The sequence below is a fragment of the Lissotriton vulgaris genome, chromosome 7 (assembly GCF_964263255.1).
Source record: "Lissotriton vulgaris chromosome 7, aLisVul1.2, whole genome shotgun sequence".
Taxonomy (NCBI): Eukaryota; Metazoa; Chordata; class Amphibia; order Caudata; family Salamandridae; genus Lissotriton; species Lissotriton vulgaris.
Genome location: NC_141695.1, coordinates 1,693,037,215 through 1,693,057,790, shown reverse-complemented (window position 1 = coordinate 1,693,057,790; position 20,576 = coordinate 1,693,037,215). Strand labels below are relative to the sequence as shown.

Genomic DNA, 20,576 nt, shown 5'->3' with positions numbered 1-20,576 from the left:
TGTCACTTTGACACCCTGTTGCACCCCTGAATAGTGCTTGTGTGCACATGTGGCACACATACATGCCCTAAGGGCATGTATGTCTGTCACATGGCACAGGTGGAAATGCACATTTATGCATTGAATTCCTTATTTACCACCAACTAATAGTTGGTGGTAAATAACGAATTCTTAAAGCCCAGAAGCACTGTTTACAGTGCTTCCTACATCTCATTTACCGATTCGGTAAATACCGAATCGGTAAATGATGATTCGGTAAATACCGAACCGGTAAGTACCGATTCGTTATTTACCGAATCGGTAAAATAGCCTCCCACATAGGAAAAGGCTTTTACCGGTCGGTAACGGCCGATTTCGGCCGTTACCGACCGGTAAAAGCCTGCCTACATCTGGCCCATGATGTCTTCTATGTTATCTCTTTACCATACCTATTGAGGTTTGCTTTTAAGGTTCTCAAGGCAGGCGTGAGTTACGTTCGAGCAAGGGTTCAGCCCTCTTTTCCCTTGTCCACCAATGGCAGTCATGGTGACATCCCCCTCCTGATCATCTACAGCAGGAGAATGCTTGGGGATGGGTGAAAATGTGAAGAGGGGACCATTGGTTTCTTTCTTCTGTAAATATCCCAGAAACAAGGCTTTTTTTTCTTTCAGTAGACAATGCTCCTTAGGACATTCCTCACCTTATGCACATTTATAGGAAGTTCTTCTTTGATAAGTGAGATACCGATGAGGAGGGATCTGCTTTATCCAATTTCTGAATGGGCAAAAGAGAGGCTTATAGCTCTTGGTCCATATTCTAAACATAAATTCCAAAAGATTTGGGGGCTGTCAGAAGGTTCATCTCGGTGTATGGGAAGCCCAAATGAATACCAACCAAATGCAGGTCAATAGAATCCCTACAGAACGATACAGGCTTTTTCTGTAGTGTTGTCCATTTTAATTCGAACCACAAACCCAACCAATTAATGGGCAAACATATATAGAACTTGCTGGATCACCTGCAGCTCTAATTGGAATACCAGTGCTCCTCTCAAAGAGACCACTGACCTTGGGCTGAGGGTGGTGACTACACAGCTGTGCTTCATCCTACCCCAAAGGCATCTGTTTCAACTATTCACCCGCTTGACAGAAGCAAGTGAAACCTCAAATCACACGATCGAGCATCAGTCACCACTGTATATCCTTCCAGATGATTGAGACTACTGTCCTTTTCGCTTCCCATTCCTCTTATCAGAGGTACCACTGGGCCTTGGTGTACTTTTAACCCTGGCCCTAGGATGCTGATTGCAGACACGCTGCACTGAATCCTCAGCCCTCCCTCTGACATTATATTTATCTTCTTGTGCAGCTGATGGATTAAGGATCTTAAAGTTGTAGCCATTTTTACAGGAAGGCCAGTTGGCCTGGGGTCAGTAACCTCTGGGATTCCTGCGCAAGGTGATTGCCTACTGTGTTTGTGATGATAATTGCCTAATATTATTTATGCGTAATGTGCAATGCCTTTATGCCTGTGATACCTCTAACTGTGTTTTTATGATCAGGAGGTTGTTTTGCCTAGTATAGTTTATGCTAGTCAGTTTATGTTTCATTGCGTAATCTATGCCTAAGGTGATTAGTATTGCGTAGTGTGTACCTACCTTTTACCAGTGGTTACTGGTTGTGTTCTACAAGTATTATTTGGTGCTTCAGTTATTATATGTTCTACATCTACAATTTCTACTAAGTATTGATTCTGACAGTGGCCCACATGGCCCTGTCATGTGTAAATAATCCCCCTGTAAATACTACCCAGTGCCAGTTGGCACAGTGTATCTGTGTGATTATGATCTATTGTGTTTATGGTAATACAAAGGCTATTTTTATATATAACCTTGTGTGGAGTTCCTTTTTGTGGTGTGCCTAGTGTAAAATGTAAAAAAAAATTGATACTTGTATAGCGCACTACTCACCCACAAGGGTCTCAAGGCGCTTGTATGAATACCGCTGTGGAACCCATCCTGGCTTTCCCTGTGAGGCGTCCACTCCTGGGAACCCCCAAGGTGGAGGCCAGGCATCCTTAGTGTTGTGGGGGCCGTTGTGGAGATTAAGCAAGCTATTGCCCAGAGTTGCAGAGTGGGACTCCATGATTGGAATAGGCACCGAGGCGAGAATTATCAGGTCCGTGCAATTTTGAGCCCAAGACCCACCGAAACGGGGAATTGAACCCTGGTCCCGGGCTAGATCACTGCATCAGGGTCTGCCGCTCTAATCATTGAGCCACACTTTGCGTGTCGCTGCTGTGTGTGTGTGTTGCGCAAACGCTTTACACATTGTCTCCGGGATAAGCCTTACTGCTCGTGCTAAGCTACCAAGGGGTTGAGAAGGGGTTATCTTGGCGTGTAATTCCCTTGCCCTGAATAGAGTGGTGGTCTCTTCCTGGCTTTGGCGCAAGCCCTAGCCAACCAGAGATCCCACTTCTAATATTAAGGTCCCCCTTCCTGCACATAAACAATCTTGAAATGCCGTTTTGTCACTTCTATGTGTGCTGCTTAATGTAGTACACATGAAAGTTACAAAATGTCATTTTTTTTAAAGATTGTTGATGTGCAGGAAGGGTCACCTTCCTGAACATAAACAAACTAAGGCGTTTTGCAAAAACGAGGAGAAATAAAGCATTTCTCCTTGTTTCGCCAAGTTAAGACCAGGTTTTCCCTGGTCTTAATTTTGGCGCTGCCTCCCATTTACTCTGCCCTTGTAAATAAGGGGCAGCGTCAAAATCAATGGGTGTTGCAGGGGAAACGCCCACTGCAACACCCATTACCCACCCCTTTCATGCTAAGCATTATTTACAAGGCAGCGTTAAGCCACGTCAAGTGGCTGAACGCTGCCTTGTAAATAAGGTGAGTCCCCTGTCACCACGGGAACGTCGCACAAAGTGATGTTCCCATGGGGATAGGGGCTTGTAAATATGCCCCTAAAATTAATAGTAATTCGAGTATTTGTTTTGTGTGCACATGTGTGTTAATTTTTTTTCGAATTACTGTTTTAATGTTTGAAATCTAAATCCTAAAAATTGCTTGGGGGTCCCCGGCTTCCAGTTGTGACTCAATGGGGGTCTTCAGGAGTCAAAAGTTTGGGAACCACTGCTCTAGATTATGCCATAATACAATCCTCTTGAGAAATTTCATCTGTAAATATGTCTCACTAACTTCAGTGGGGCATTTAAAACTTACCTGAAAGGTCTACCTGTTCCTTAGTAGACACACTCAGCATGCTCAGACCTCTACCCCGTTGTGAAGAAGGACTCTGTTCGCCAAGGCAAGTGCACTATTGAGAAAAGAAAATGAACATTAATGTACAGGTCAGCACATATCACTCATTTCACTGTTTGTTTACATTGCTGCATAAAGTGACATTTTGTTCCATTTGTATTCCAGCCACAAAGAAATCCCTGACGTACTTCAGTCATACTTACAAAGCAGACTTACAGGAAGTCACCTTTGACCAGCAGGAAGTAGAACGCATTTTCTATGGGAGTTTCCACAAGGTTAGTAATGAGGAAACACTATTTTTCTTTGCTGTAGTTTACGTGGTTTGGGGGGTGCTTCGTTTTATGGACCTAGTGACAAGATCTTTCCTTACCATATGCACTCAGATGAGTTTTATCACTGAAACGAATAAGAGTTCCGCGTTCTGTCTGCAGAAGTGTTTATTGTAGTCCCACTTATATAGTTATGGAAAGCAGTGTTGTAAAAAAGGCACCAACTTCCTTTACCAGAAAAGAAAAATACTTGAGTGAATGTGTATGCATGGCAGAATTCATTGCTGAACGAGTGATCGGGTTGATCCAATGGCTGTCTGAAATTTAAATTGCATATAAGGATGAATAAATGAGTGAATGTGTGTGAACAAATTGATTCATTATTATCTCTTTCATGGATGTGTGAGGGGTGGTTAGTATGAATGAGTTGGAGATTATATAAAAAGAGTGGTCATGAATGGACAGGATAAAGAATGAAGGTTAAATGAATGAGTGGCTTATTGAGTCTTCAAATAAGAGAGTTGATGGATCAATGTGTCTGTGGGTGTGCCAATGAGTGAGCGAAGTAATAACGGTGGATATGAATGAGGGGTCCATGAGTGGGTACACCTGAAAGATCGTGCAGACTAGAACTTCCAGAGAGATGATACGCTTGTTTATGACATATATGATATCAACAACAGCAATATTAATAACAAGATTATTTAATTATGTTTGTCAATGGGACTGTGTACCATCTATATATATAAAAACGAAAGTATGTCTGTTTGTCCTTTATGCATTACTACACCATTCATCCGATCGGCATGAAACTTTGGGAAGTTGTTGAGTACACTACTGCGAAGGTTTCTGGCAAAAAAAAAGGACAATGTGTTAAATATCGGCCCCCCGACCCCCAGGGCCCTCATAATCTTTCCAATACTGAACGTTTACAGTTTACGGTGCGACTCGCTTTTGTAATGAACATCAAAAAGCACAAGGACAAATGCTGCAAGTGTGTGGACTAGATTTGGTAAATCCGTGCTTCTCACATGGAAAACTGTATGTGCCCAGCTCACGCGTCGGAAAACCTTCTGATTTATTCGTGTACGCAACAGACGGAAAAACAAAAAATACCGTGTATCCACAAGCACTCGATTAAATAAACAGAATTAAAACAACACTTTAAAATGTTTTCCATTTTAAAATGAATACGTTTAAAAAAAAAGACACAATGTAAATTAAATGTTATCATAACAAGTTTCCTTAAATTTCCTTTCTTCTGAGATCGCAGCAACGCGCGACGGGTAAGCTAGTTGGTAATAAAGCAGTGCCCTTGCTAAGGGTCTGTACGGATGTCAATCATCAACCTCTAGATTTTGCCCAAATAGATCAGAAATGTAATGGAATCACATTGTAAAATCCACCAGATGGTAACACTTGGCAAGAGATTCCTGAGTCCCACACTCTGTTGCTGTGCACCCCTAAATGGGTGCATCAAGCGTAGACCGGCCACTGTGCCTCTTTTAGCTTACTCGCTGTGCACAGTGCAGGCGCAAGTGTGTGTCTGGACTGTAAATAGCAAACTACTGAAAGGTGGGCCAGCCATTAGAAGCTTTCACTGTGGGTGGAGGCCTGATGCCAATGCCAAAGGTTACCATGGACTCCTCTGTAGGGAGTGAGTACACCTGCCTTAAAAACAGGGCACAAGTCGGGGGTACACGCTGGTGGACACACCCACGCACTATTTTCCCAGAGTGGACGGCGTCCCCTGCCACGAATTTGGGCCCCATTGAAACATGCTGAATGTGTCCTGGTGTAATTTGCAAACACTGGGACACATTAAGCAGCGCCTACATGTTGTCTGATTTTGTTCAAAGCAGCAAATTACAGGCGGTGAGGGGGCTTTCCTATCTGAGACTCCAGCTGGGCCCATAACAAAGGCCCAGTTTAGGGTACATCAGCCCTCCTTTTGTTTTAGTAGGGACCTGGCTGGAGGCTATCTGGGGCCTGACACCCAGATGCCTACACAATGGAGTGGAAAGAAAGGCACACAACTTATCCCTTTACAGAAACTACTTCTGGAGGCATGCTTTTCATTTTGTATTCCTGTATACAATTGATATGCAAGCACTGTGAGAATGTCAAATATATCAGTCTGTATTCACACGAATAACAATTTAAATACCACTATTTGTATAATTGTATTCTTTTATAGCGCTTAACATCCAATTTTAGGGTTTCAGAACTCTTTGCATCACACATACATTATGCATTGACGAAAAATCCTACAAGTGTGCAAATCAATGATCAGGATGCGTTACATAAGGCAATGAGGGTTACAAGGTGTAGCAGTTACATACCGCCCTTACCAGTAGACATTACGTGTCAAGAGTGCATGTCCAGGAGAAACAAAGTCAGGATTTCAAATGTACTGCAGTGCTTGGGATTGTCTGTGCTAATAAGACTTTATTACTACCCAAGGAACCCCTTTTAAGAAGTCTTATAATAACAACATATTGAGAAAAAACAATAAGGTATAAACCCGGCCACTGGAATTATGCGGCAGCGGAGGTCCACAATTTGCTGCAGGTATGTCTAAATTATGCGGAAACAAATCCAAATTATGCAAAGTAATGCACACATTTTGTGATAGCATTAGTATTACTTCATCATTTTGTAATTTATACACTGCTAACATTGTCTGAGAAAATATTTTCCTCCGATCCTCCCGTAAAATCCTACCGCTGCTTCCTTTTCAGTCTAGGAAGCTCCTAGTCCAGGGCCTAATACTGTCCAGATTGGACTACGGAAATGCCCTCTACCTCGGTGCTCCTAAGAAAGTGACAGCCAAACTCCAGGTAGTGCAAAACACGGCTGCCCGGATCCTGACAGATACCAACAACCGGTGTTCGGCCAAACCGGCCCTTAGAGCACTTCACTGGCTGCCAGTACTCGAAAGAGTGCATTTCAAGGCCCTTTGTCTCACCCACAAAATATTATTTGGTAAGGCCCCACCTATCCTAAAAGATCTTATCGTCCCTTACACTACCAGCAGAACCCTTCGATCCACGAATCTCCATCTGACCCTGACGCCCAGCATCAAGAGGGCCCGATCTGGAGGCCGTCGCTTTTCGTATAACGCCTCCAAATTGTGGAATTCCCTTCCACTGGACATGCGTACTCAACCCAATCTCCTTCCCTTCCGTAAACTTCTAAAGACCAGGCTGTACCCGTAACTCTTACCCTCGGCTCTCGCTTGTTTCTATCATTAGCGCTGGGACGCTTACGGGCAGCCATGCGCTCTAGAAATCCTTAAACATTAAACATTAAACATTTCACCCTGTTAGTACCAGTTTAACACCCAAATACAACAAAAACTTCTGAATGAGAACTAGCCACCCATTCTAAACGGCCTTCCACTGCGCAAGGATATTTGGCACCAGGTTTTTAGTAACTTTTGATCAGTTTCAACTAGAAACAGTTTTTTGTTTAAATCTGTAGATAATGCAGCAGATGATTGAGTATGTGGAAAGTGTGGCAAACCCGTAATTATGTGGAAAATGCTGCAGCTGGGGAATCACACAAAGTGTTAAAAGCACTCCCCTATCTGCATAAAGTACAAATCTCTCATCTCCACGTGACAGGATGTGCTTTGCAGAATGCATGTTAGCTTTCTATGCTACTTTATGAGTTGTGACATCTTTTTATTTCTCCTGTTTTACATTAAAAGTTAATTATTTGTCTTTAAAACTTGGCGCATGAGGGTGGAGCATGGGTGGCAGGTGGAAGCCACATGGCAGCCAATTGTCGAGGGCACCCTATAAATGGTTCAGATTGATGCAAAAGTAGTCCCGGTGGAATGGGCCAGAATACCAAATGCAGTGCTCACCTTGCATTTTTTTTTTTATAATGGTCAAAGTGGGCTAAAATTGTCAATGTATACAATGGTGGTATGCTAGGTAGGTTAATAAATTGTAACGTTTGATATGCACAATTATAATTTATAGCATTTTTAATGCTATGCACAAACTGAACTTTTTTCTTGGTCCACGTTAAGTATGCCTAGCTTGTAGCACTTAGAGGCTTGTCTACTGTAGTTAGCCACGAAACATTATCCACATTTGAGCTGTTAATTCCGACAAGTGGGGAGATCAAGTCTCAGGCTTAAATACCGATCAGCTTTTATTTGTTAAATCTTGTAATTCACTCAAATGTAGTCATGATAGACCTGCAAAGCATATGTTGCATGCCTTAAGATTTTATGTCACTTCTTGTGATGTCACTTCCTGTGAGATCATGGGCTGTTATGCCGCTTCCTGTGATGCCACACCTGATGTCACGCACTATGGTAGCATTTACATGCTGCCTAACCTGGTTAGTTCTCCCACTCCTTTTTTTAGGACTTGTGCCCTGCTGAAGGGTTATGCCTTGCTGGCCCATGATGTCTGTTGCCGCCTCCCAATGTGTTCTACTCGGCACACCGTCAGTACACCCCCAACAGGTTTTTTGCCACTGTGCTCGCCTCTGTAAAGCAGCGCTGGTGGAATGGCAAAGTGTTTCCTCATTTGCATGAGCCCGCATACCCACAATGCCCATTCAGAGTGAGTTAAAAAGCACACCTGCCTCATTATTATGTATGAGACATGGCCCCTTTTGTGACTCCATATAAATTACTTCAAATGCATAGATAGAAGCTTGTGAGGGGCAGCACACCTACATCCTTGCGTTCAAATTAATTGAATTCCTGCATTTTTTCATGCAAAAATATGGAGCAAAGGACTGCACAAGCTACCCAAAGCTCTGCACAGAACTTTGTGAAAACCTTAAGACACCCCGGCCTCATTTATGAGCCCTTACGTCACTTTTTGTGACGCACCAGTGGCGTAAAAAATGCGCCTGGTTGCGCCTTATTTACAAAGTGAGGCATCTCGGTAGATGCGTCAATTTGTAAACCCCTGCGTTACATTATACCTGCGCCAGGTATAATGTATGCAAGGGGGGCGTATTGATGCAAGAAAGGGTCGTACAAGTGACGCAGTGAAATCTATGAGATTTCAATGCATCAATATCTTACGCCTGCCTCACAGCAGGCGTAAGACTGACGCAGGCCCTTTCGCATGGGGCTTGCCCCACGTGAAAGTACACATTGCTGGAGTTGCGTCACGTTTGTGACACACTCCAGCAATGCGTCACTTTTGCGCCATACAGATACATCAGAAATACTGACGTATCTGTAACACCTTGCGACATGATGCGTCATATTGTAAATATGACGCATCATTGGTGTCGCAAGGAGGGCGCAATGAAAAGTGATGCATCGCTGCTTTCACGCAGCGTTGCGTCACTTCTCATAAATGAGGCCCCCCTAGTTTTGACCTTTCAATGCAAGGTTGCACTCAGTGTCCAAGTGTTTCTACAGGTCGTCCTGTATGAGTTACACGAAGCAGCCTGTTTTTTAAGCACATGCCAGGTGTGGTACGGTGTTCTATTTTGGCAAGATTGCAGCCTTTATGTGAGCATGTGTGAGGTAATCCCAAAAAAGTTAATTTGCATAGCAGAACGTGTCCACTGTTGCTCCCTTTAGAATGTCCCTTTTAGATAGAAGAGATGCCAGGTTCAAATATCCCGGCTGTTGGCATGGGTATACCGCCCATCAAAGGCAGCTGGTTTACTTTTCCCCTGGTTACTTTGAGGTAGCTACCTCAACTAGCCACCACTTGGAACCAATCATGACTTTGTCATCAACTTCACCGTAATTGCTGCCACTCAATTCCGGGCATTACCATAAGAAAAAACACAACCGAAAAATGAAAGCGGTTCAGGGGGGGAAATATTATATAGCATAAAAGAAGGGGCAAAACATGTTTTTAAATTTGGGAAAACACCATACAGTAGTTAATTGGTTACAAACAATAAACCTGTTAGTCTTAGTCTGTTGTTCCTTTCTATATTCACATTCAGGTGGTCTGACTGTTGGTGCAGAATCCTGTCCCGACCACCAGTCTGGGAGTAAAATGGTGGTTAAGAATAAAGAGTGAGGCAGTGATAGAGGGTGAGAAGAGGATGTAGGCTTTAGTAGCCATCTCCCACTCAAAGAACCTTGAGGGACAATGGGCAAAAAACTTCCAAGGAGAACTGGGATAACAGCGGTAAGCCGTGGACTAAAATGGAGAGATTGTGGTAAAAAGTAGTAGAAGCAAGGCCCACTGCCTCACTTCCTGTCTCCAAGAGATAGAGGAGAAAGGGCTGAGTCAGGAGTTAACTGACTACTACTGGATACACCAGCAGATGAGGCAAGGAGATGGAATGGGAAGCATTGAAGGCCAGTGAAGGCATAGGTAGGCCTGGGTTTTGGACTGTGAGGAATAGTTCAACAATGATTTCTCCCCTTCCAGTTTTAGGTGTAGGTCCATGCACGGTCCTTTATGTGTGTTTGAGTCACATCTACGGAAATATGCTACAGTTAAATACCAGGGGCGGCTGCAAAGGCGGAGGGGCGTTGCCCCACTGCTCTCAGAGCAGGAAAAATAAAAAATGATAATAATGTGGTTATTATCATTTTACTGTTTGTAGGTTCGGTGCTGGGTTAGGGTGGGCGTGGCTGTTGGCACAGGGGGAGGAGTGATTTGCACGCTCTAATTGCGAATGATGGTTTGGGCTGCCGTCTTTGGCCAGCCTAACAGTCATGCACACTTTGCATTTTCCCCACCAGGCTGCAATGCACAGCCTGGTGAGGAACATGGCCAGACAACCACTGCCAGCCTGAGCCCCGTACCACGGTGCTCAGACCAATCACAATGCTGCATTGCAGAGTTGTGATTGTCTTAGGGGATCCTGGATGTGCTTTCTGGTTCTGGTCCGAGTGGAGGGACAACGTATGAGAGACGGGTCGAGGAGGTAAGTATTTTTTTTATTTTTTTATTTTTTACCCTACCCGCCGCTCAGCCACCCTCATTCCCTGCCAGCTGCTATATGTAAGTACATTTACAATAATTCAGAGGCATTCTCCATCATCCATCTTCCGACCCCTATCTTCAATTTTATATTCAAGTGTTAAATGACACCCCGTCTATTTGTAGTACATTCACATCAGTTGTCTGGCCCTGTCTTTCTGTCTAGTATCTGTCCAGTTTGTGAGAATGATGCCTAATGTATATAGTTCAGATAGTGTGTGTTTATAGTGTGACTTACTTAGAAAGCACTGTGTGCTGTGTGTGATGTCCGGAAAGGTGTTTTGGTTATGCTGCTGTGGACATGTTGCTGTGCTAAGGCATGCCAGTAATGTAGAAAGGTGTAAACTTAAGAGACTATCAAAGTAGGATTCTCTTAGTAATATGCCCGTTTGGTATAGTATACGCTTATTGTGTGACCTATGTGATGATACTGGTGGCAGGTGATGCCGCGTTGAGGAGAAGAGGATAGATCGCATCCTGAATAACCATCGCTATAATTGGGCCAGATGGAAACCCCCAATATATGTAAAAGGCTCATGGAGCATTACAACTAATATCAACAAGTCTTTAATATACGCCAATTGGGCGATGAGAGACTACAATTCTGAACTACAAACTAGGTACATAACACCTATAGTTCACTTCCTTTTTGTAGAATACACTTTTACATTTACATTCATGTGAGTAAGGTGGGGATCTTTGTGCAAACCCCGTCCTGAAGAAGGAGTTTTTAACTCCGAAACATGTTCATGTAGACGCACAAATGAGGTTGATGTACATAATTATACCCTAACAACCTCTCACTGCACCCCTTTTAATGATATCAGCCAGGGGCTTAATAAAAGTCTATTTTTCACCCCACGAGCCAGGTATTTTTTAACCTTCATTTATCCCACCACTCACGTACATTCACTACCCCACACACATCCACACATAGTCCAATAATAGTGCTCCCACGTAGTCGTCGGTTGTAGCACGCCGCATCCCTTAGAGGGGTGCGAAGACCCCGATGATGAAGCATGACACCAAGGGGCCTGTTGGTGTGTGAGAGGTATTTAAACAACACTGAGTGCTCCCCACCACAGTAGGGATCACCACCACCATCCGAGTGGATTCCACTTTGTTTATGAAACATATCCGGGGAGACTGAATCCACTTTTCTCTCCCTCCCTCCTTTGTTACAAATAGATGCTCCAACCATGACATTGTGGGCTTGATGCTGCACTTAGAAATGTTAGTGGCGCAGATGGGTGTGATATTGCTAAGCCAGTTTTATTGCGACCCTACCTTGTCATCATATAACAATATTAACCTACTGAGATCAATGTTGAAGCAAAGCATTGTAGGAGGTTTCAACTCTTGTGGAGGCCTTGGTGGAAGGGCAATTCTGACCCATTGTGCTTTTCCTTTCATAGCACTTGCTATGGAGTGAGGGAGACATCCCACCAGGAAGAGCATCTGAGAAATATAGCATCTGAAAAATATACATAAATTTGTGTTAATGCTCAACCTCTGGCCAGAGTATAGACGGAAAAACATCTTTGATGAGATACTTTACGGTGTTATACAGAACACAGGTATTGCAGCAGGCGATGCATTTAATAAAGTGCCTAAGCAGTAATAAGGGCCCTCAGTGGTTTGAATTTATAGTCAGTATGTTTTATAGTCAGCGTATACCCCTGCAGTATACTTAGGTTAGCATTGAACAAGTTGTCATTGTGGATGGCAGGTGACATGTGCTTGTCCCAGTTTGGAGTCATGCCATATACAGTAGTTGTGTTTGCTAAAAGTACATTCACTGGAGAATTTTTGGCCCTTGAGGGACATATCCAGTATTTGAGTCAATTGCTTTATTACATTGAGTCTCTTGGAAAGAAAGGACTGCAACCAATTACAATGCCTATAGCAATGCTGGGAAATCCAATAACACCTTAGAAATAATGAAGAGTAATGATCACTGCTTCAGCAGGAGACAATTTCAGAGGAAAACTGAAGATGCTATTATTAAATGGTTTTGGGGCAGGCACAATGTGGATAAATGAAGCTCTCTTAGACCTTGGAAGTCCCACAAGGGAAAGAATCAATTTTTTTCACTTGGGAGATTTTAAATTACTATATTGCTGCACAGAAGAATGAGACTTTCAAATGTTATTGATTTTATTCTCAGTATAAGGGAAAAGCAGAGAGTGTTGATCAGTAAGTCTTTAGAGCATCTTGCATATATTAAGAAAATTGATGGTTGAAAAGCCGCAAATCATGATGAGTTATCGAAACAAGAAGGTGTAGTGAAGATTATGAATTAGATCTCAAGATATCAGCTGCCAAAGAGAGAGCCCTCCCTGTAGCCACTGTAGGTGTGCAAAGGAAGTAACTAGGAAAGAGATAAAGAACAAGATGGAAGATATAGTGAGAGTGAGTGGAACATCTGATGAGACTAGGAGACAGGAAGAACACACAATTACAAATTGTGACCAAAAGGTGAAATCGTGATAATATTGCACTGAGGGAAGTGCAGAATGTCACTGATGCCAAAGTACCAACCATTGGTGAATAATATGAAAAGTCCTTAGTTGAAAGCTAGGTAATAGTTTGTTTTAGGTCATAAGGGCGCACTATGTAGAGGGAAGGCCTTGTAAGGAGGGGAGGGAAGTGGGACTTGTACCAGGACTCAAAAGAAAAGAGGTGACCCTCATTGTAATATGAAAATAGATGACAATACTGTAAGGATGTCGGATGACATTGGTTCAATAACCTAGTGGCGGTCACAAACTAGGTGGTTATAGTTAGGTCTGCTTTTCCATAGAGTGAGCGTTTTTTGGTTTGCTAACAAGTTTAGCCCTGTTTGACTCATCTTCACAAATCCCCCCCCCCCCCCCCCCCCCCCCCCCCCAAAAAAAAAGTTTCAGCCATCTCAGCTCCTTCCTGGAAAGTTTCGGGGTGATGGGGGTCCTTAAATGTCAAATCCCCACACATTTTTCAAAGACTTCTTTAAGATGAGCTACAGCAAAAACTGTTGAACGAAATTGCTCCACATTTTGCAGGAAGCTAGATCTTGGTCTGCAGATTGTGCTTTCAGTGATTCGGTGAATAACTGAATGATTGGGTCTGTTAAAAAATGGAGCGTTCTGATTTGCCCAGGGAGCTTTATTTCCCTTGGGGCATCTCGCTCTGATTGGCTGTCAGCAAGATGAGAAAAATGTTCCTTGCAGCCATTACAGGACTCGAGGACTTACAGGAACATGCATCAAAGCTTTTTGTGATCGCAAATGGTGCAATTCGCAAAAATCTACAGTTTGCGAATGCAAAATTAGCTTTTGCGATTCATCAAGGGTCAAGGCCCTTGCAATTTGAGAATTCTCAATTAATTGCGAGTTCTCAAATTGCAATTGCATTTAATGAATCGCAAATTGAGATTCCTTAAATGCAATTCATTAAAGTAAAATAATTAGTGATTTCGCTAATAAGGGGTGCAAATTACCATGAAGTTGAACTTCATGGTAAATTGCAAAAACTTTGAAAAATGAACTAAAGTGCATTTTTCAAAGTTCCATTTTGCAGATGTACTCATATGCAGATTTCAGGGGTGCAACAGGATGTCTTTTGACATCCTGGCACCCTTGAAATTGCATTCTCAATGTGTGATTCTCTAGTTGAGAATCACAAATTGATTTTATAGAAAACAGTAACCTTTTCAAAACGAGGCTAAGAGCTCTTTACCTGCCCCCTCTGAGGTTAGAAAGTAAGAGCGCTCTTTATGAATTATTTTAAGTTTTGCAGGGTTTAACAGAAATGCCTGTGCTCCTTTGGCCTGAAATAAAGGAATGAGCTGGCGAAGCTGCCAGCGCAACTGAACTGTGACATGACAGTAGTCAGGGCGCACAAAAAATTCTATACCTTTGCCCTTGCGCTTTCTATTAGGCCTAGCTAAATCATAGAGGGCTTCCCTAGCCAAGAAGTTATTTAAAGAAATCAGAATAGCTCGTGGTTTGAGAGCTGAGTCTTGTCGATTTTTTTGAAAGGGAAATCTATGCGCCCTCTGAATTTCAGTTTCTCATCTCCAATGATTTAACTCTGGGAAGGCTTCTGAGAATAGTTCCGTTACATATTGTCGAGGATTTGACCCTTCATTCCCTTCCGGAACGCCTAGGACTCGAAGGTTGTTCCGGCGTGATCTATTTTCTAAATCGACGAGTTTCCAATTAATTTCTTGCTGAACCATTGAATCTTCTATTTGTGAAATCCTAGCTTCTGTCTCAGTTACTCTTGCTACTGTGTCATTAGATACTTTCATCGCCTTCCTCAAGTTATTTTGCAGTTTCCGGACGGCCGGCCCCTGAGTGCGTAGGTTTTCTGCTTTTGTTTCTTCTCTATGATGGAGCATAACTTGATAAAGAACTTCTAATGTTATCTCCGGTGTTTCAGATCCTCCTTTGGTTACTTCGGGTGTGATGGAAACAAGAGGAGGGGTCAAGTGTGGATTATAGCGGTTCTTTAAGATTAACGTTCCAATATTCTCAATATAAGTGCAAATACCTTTCTATGTTTCAAGGGTTGGAGAAAATATAAACTTTTTTTCTGTTGGTATTTGCGCTTATTGTTTAAACCAGTATCTCCAATGTTTCGATCCTGGCTGTTCTTAAGCCGGTCTTTCATTCTTTGTTTCTAATATGTTGTCAGGATACTCGATCTGAGTTGATTTTGATTTGGTACGGAACAATAATCATGGAGTAGAGCCACGTGACGTGAGCTACTTAGCGCCTATCACATCATCAATGCGAGGGACTAGTAAGTCCCTTTGCCCCAATAGTTTGGGGGGGTTAGAGGGGGTGGGTGGGCTCGGGTTGAGCTCAGGGAGGGTAGGGTGGGGAAACGGGGTTGCAAGCAAAATCAGAAATTGTCTTAATTTGTCTATTTGGAAATTTTTTCTCGCTTTCATTTGTTCTCCAAATGTCTATGATATATTGAGATATAAGATGTATTGCTGGATTGTACCGATTTATATGTTTTCAATCTCCTTTATATAGGCTGTGCTTTGGGGGGGAAAACGAAAAAATACTCATTTAAATGGAGAAATTACGAATATGTTCATGGAATATTTGTGGGCTAAATAATAAACAAAAAAGGGGAGTTGCTGCACAAATCATACAGACTATGAAACTCGATATCTTATGTATTCAAGAATCACATATTATGTGGAATGATAGACGGCTGTATGAAGATCTGGGTATGAATTTAGTAGTATGTACATCTCAAGGGACAACGCCAAAAGGAGTGGCAATTTTATTTAGAAAAGGTTTGGGGAATCTGATCCGGAGTAAGGCAGATCAATATGGTAGATGGGCAATTGCTGAAGTTAAAATTAATAGTAAAGTTTGGACTTTTTGTGTCGTATATGCCCCAAATTCAGATGATCCAACCATATTGAACTCTTTAAATTTAGAATTAGCTCATGAAATTTTTTTATCATCACCCGGGTTTACATTCTTTTCTTTTCCCCCGCCTTGACTACTTCTTCATTAAGAAGGCACTACTCTGCGACACTAGATTTGATCTATACCCACGTATAATCTCGGATCATAATCCAATAGTGATTGAAATTAAAACTAACATATCAATTTCTCATGTAAGGCCCTGGACATTCGATCGTAAATTATTAGCCGACTCTGAGTACTTAGATATGATGGCAAAATGGATAAAATAATTTTTTGATAATAATAGAGGATCGGCCTCTGTCCAGAATGTATGGGACGCTTTTAAAGCAGGGATTAGAGGAGAGTCACTATCGTATGTTATCTAGAAACAAAAAATTATTTGTGAAAAGGTAGATCAAGGGAACAAAAATGTTTTACTCTGGGAAAAGAAATTACTAACAGCAATTGCCCAAAAGCAACCAACATCAGATATCGAAACAAATCTAGCGATTCATAAAGCTGGCCTATACGAATCTTTTGCGTCTAAATTTGCGGAACAGATAGCAACCTTTAGATCTCAAATATATGAGATGGCTGAAAATGCAGGGAAAATTCTTGCAAAGAGAACTAGGCAAAAAGAAGTGTTCAATACCATAGACTCAATACAGGACGAAACAGGGCAGATAAATAATAAACCCGAATCAATTCTTGAAGTTTTTCGCCAATTCTACCTTAAACTATATCAATATAAAGATGACTCTTATTCTTCAGAACAGTGTATGAACTTTGCCAGGATAAATGCTTTACCATCTCTGTCTAATGACCAAAAATCAGCCCTAGAAATAGAAATTACTTGGGAAGAAACTGAAAATGCATTAACATCGCTAGCAATAGGTAAAGCAACGGGACCTGACAGTATCCCGTTGGAATTTTATAAGATTTTTAGGAACATCATAAAACAAGATATACTTATCACCTTTCATGAGGCACAGAGAGGTTTCCCACCGGAGTCCTGGGCCCAATCGGTAATAATGACATTTCTTAAAAAGGATAAGGATCCATTAAACCCTGCATCATATAGGCCAATATCATTAATAAACACCGATAGTAAGGTATATTCAAAAATACTTGCTACACGACTGTCAAAAATATTATCCACAATTGTGTCCCGATGGCAACATGGGTTTATCCCAAATAGAGACACAGCAGACCATATTCGGAGAGTTATTGCCATGATGGACTGGGCAGAGGGTACTAAAACATCAATTGGGATCACCCTATTGGATACCGAAAAAGCATTCGATAGGGTGGCATGGCCCTATCTTTGGGATCTGCTGGTTATAAAGGGCTTTGGTCCAGGAATAGTAACCGCCTTTAAGGCTCTAACAAAAACCCGATCTCAGCTGTAAAAATTGGGGCCACTAAATCTGCCCTATTCCCTATTCAACGAGGAACACGACAGGGATGCCCTTCTTCCCCTCTCCTTTTTGCTATCTACATTGACATCTTTCTTAATCAATTAAATCAAGATGAGTATATAATCCCGGGGGAGTTGGGCGGTGTCACCCATAGAGCTCTTGCTTATGCAGATGATCTAGTAGTAGTCACTAAGGATACTGAAAGGGCTTTCTCTAGGATTTAAGAATTAGCAGCAACTTTTGATTCCTTCTCAGGATATAAATTAAACTTATCCAAAACACAAATACTTTTTGTTGGTCAAAACCCTCCGCCTCTCAATAATATAGTCTCCAAAGCAATCTATTTGGGGATTAAACTAACAACACCAATTTCGAAGATTCCTAATCCTAATTATGCTCCGATCCTGAAGAAAGCCAATTCAACCTTGGAAAGAATAGATCATTTACATCTATCGTTATATGGCAGGAACAATGTGTTAAAAATGCTGATCCTCCCAAAATTTATATACTTATTTAGAACAGTCCCATTGGAATTCCCGCTTGATTTTTTTAAGCAACTTGAAAAAATGTCAGGAAGATTCTTATGGGGATACAAAGGCATTAGGAGAGCTTATAAAAAAAATTATCATACCAAAGGATAGAGGAGGATAGGCCGTTCCTTATTTTCTATTCTATTACTTGGCAACCGTGTTACAATTCATATCCCCTTTGATTGTGGGCAACAAAACTCCCATATCACAAGCACACTCCCCATCGATATATGAACTAGTACTAGGTACTGAAGCTAACAATCATTTCATAAGAATAATAGAACCAAGTTACTATAAAAAAAACAAATTTAAGATTATATCTGCTGCATATAAAACATGGAGAATCATAAAAAATTGGTTGGGATTCCAAAGATTGTAAGATATACTCCCTTAAACTCACCACACTGTTTTCCCCCTATATTTAGAGATCCAGTGATGAAAAGGTGGAATCATATTGGTATCTGCTACCTGAGCGATCTATGCTCAGCTAACTCTACTACTATATCTACTTTTTCTGAACTTCAACATAAATTTAGACTCCCTTCTCATGATTACTTCAAATACTTACAGATCTTTAGCTTTCTAAATTCGCTCTCTCTCCACGATCGACAAGGTCTTAAAACGATTTTGGTAATAGACAGTCTTTATATCAAAAGAAAAATAGAGTATTTCTATAATTTATTTATGACCTTTCTTTCAGATGATCTCATTATGATTCAACATAAATGGGAGGAGAAATTGGGAGTAAACGACCTTTTGATAAAAGAATCAATCAAGACAGCTAATTCCATTTTAATTTCTGGGCGATCACGAACTCAACATTATATGGCTATGTGTGATCTCTACTGCACACCAGCTAAAGTTATGAAATGGGGGGCAACTGTTGGTATAATCTGCAATCGCTGTACTCTGATTGGAGCAGATGCATTACACATGTTCTTTTCTTGTTCTAAACTAGTTGGTATAATTTCAGAAATTCAATTATTTATTGAAAAAATTACAGAGAGAACAATAATTCTCTCTCCTGAATTGATTCTATTTGGATTATCAATAGATTCAATAGAAAGAGAACAACAACACTTGATTTTTATTATGATGTCTGAATTTCGTGCATGCATCACTCAGGAATGGATCAATTCAGAACCACCATCTTTTTCTATGTGGAGGGCTCGCTTACTAGCCAAATTTAATTTTGAACTTGCTATATATGCAACAAACGGAAGAAAAAAGAAACAATTAGGGATGAAAATCTGGGCTCCGATACAACCATGGATCCATGAGGAAACAACTTAAATATTTGCCTGACTTTATCTATGTTAAAAATTCATTGCTTTCTCTTAGCAATTCTTCAGTTTTTTTCTCTGGTCTTGTTTTTTGTTCTTTATCGGAGAACGTGTTGTTGTGAATTCTGTCTATGTAAAATGTAATGAAACTAATATGTTTTTGTTTGCAACAAAAAATCAATAAATATAAAAAAATTAAAAAAAGAGAATCACAAATTGAGAATGTCTTCCCATTCATTCCTATAGGCCTTTAGGCCCATAGGAATGAATGGGGGGGTATTCCTTAATTGCGACTCGCAATTTGCGGGTCGCAATAAGGAATGTCTAGAAATCGCTATTTTTTAAGCGATTTCTACATGCACAGGCTTTTGCGATTCTTTAATTGCGATTCCTTAAAAATCGCAATTAAGAAATCTCAAAAACCAACATTGATGCATGTGCCTGTAAGTCCTCTGCCCTGAAATTAAAAGAAAATAGTATAAGGGGGCAGGGTAAGGATACCATGACATCTTAGGCTCCATGGGGGGGACCCAGAGAGAACCCCTGGGCCCAAAAAGAAAAAAGATCGGCAAAAAAGGCTGCTATCCCGCAAGACACTTGCTGGATCGAAAAAAAAATGCAGTCCGGTCAGCATTCAATATTTATAAGCCCCGAGGACCCACCTTCATGGATGTATTCATGTAAGGGAGGGGGGCTGCATAGCCCCCCACCCCGATCCTGCAGAGACCCCAGGGAGCCAACCCCTGTTTGCCAATATTTGTTAATATAGGGAAGGGGCCCTGCAGTCCCCATCACCAAGCCTTGACAGGCACCTTGAAGCCCACCCCAGGGGCTGTAGATACTGTATATGGGGAGGGGGGCAGACAGCCTCTTTCCCTGAGCCTCAAAAGAATCCGGGAAGCCCACCCCCTTGGCCAACATGTAATAAAATGAGGAGGCGGTCCGCGCGGCCCCATCCCTGAGCCTCAAACTGTCCTGGAGAGACCATTCTGCATGTTTAAAATGTAACAAAATGGTGAAAGGGGCTGTGCTTCCCCCTCCATCAGCCACAAAAGTCGCTGGTGAGCTCATCCCGGGGCCGATTACTTAAAGTGAGGGGCAATGAAATAATTTGAGATGTCATCAATGATGTCATAAGTGATTTTATAGAACAGGCCATGAGTGATGTCACAAAGAGATAATAAGCAGTCCATGGCAGGGGCGTAAGTTATAGTTAGCTCTACTAACTATAACTGGTGAAATTCCTTGTTTTTTTTAGTTCAAAACATTAATGTTGTCACTGACAAATTTACCTAACCATAATATATGAAGGAATGAGACTTGCAATAGAATAGCAACTGTTGGGATGGAAAAGTCTTCTTCATGGTAATGGTCGTGCACCCCTGCCCTGAGTGCCTAACTGTACTGATTTCTGGAACCCTAATGTTGATTTTTGAGGTCATAGGCCAACATGGATCATGCGTGGGCACTATGGCATAGG

The 20,576-nt window shown here is 41.7% G+C and overlaps 1 protein-coding gene across 2 annotated transcripts in view; it reads left to right on the top strand.

Annotated features, from left to right (window-relative positions):
- COL20A1 (collagen type XX alpha 1 chain) overlaps positions 1-20,576 on the top strand; it is a 491,294-nt gene that overhangs the window by 319,080 nt on the left and 151,638 nt on the right. For both annotated transcript variants that reach the window (XM_086932816.1, XM_086932817.1), the window contains exon 27: positions 3,416-3,525. In XM_086932816.1, the coding sequence (XP_086788942.1) occupies positions 3,416-3,525 (110 nt within the window). The remainder of the gene's footprint in view (positions 1-3,415; positions 3,526-20,576) is intronic.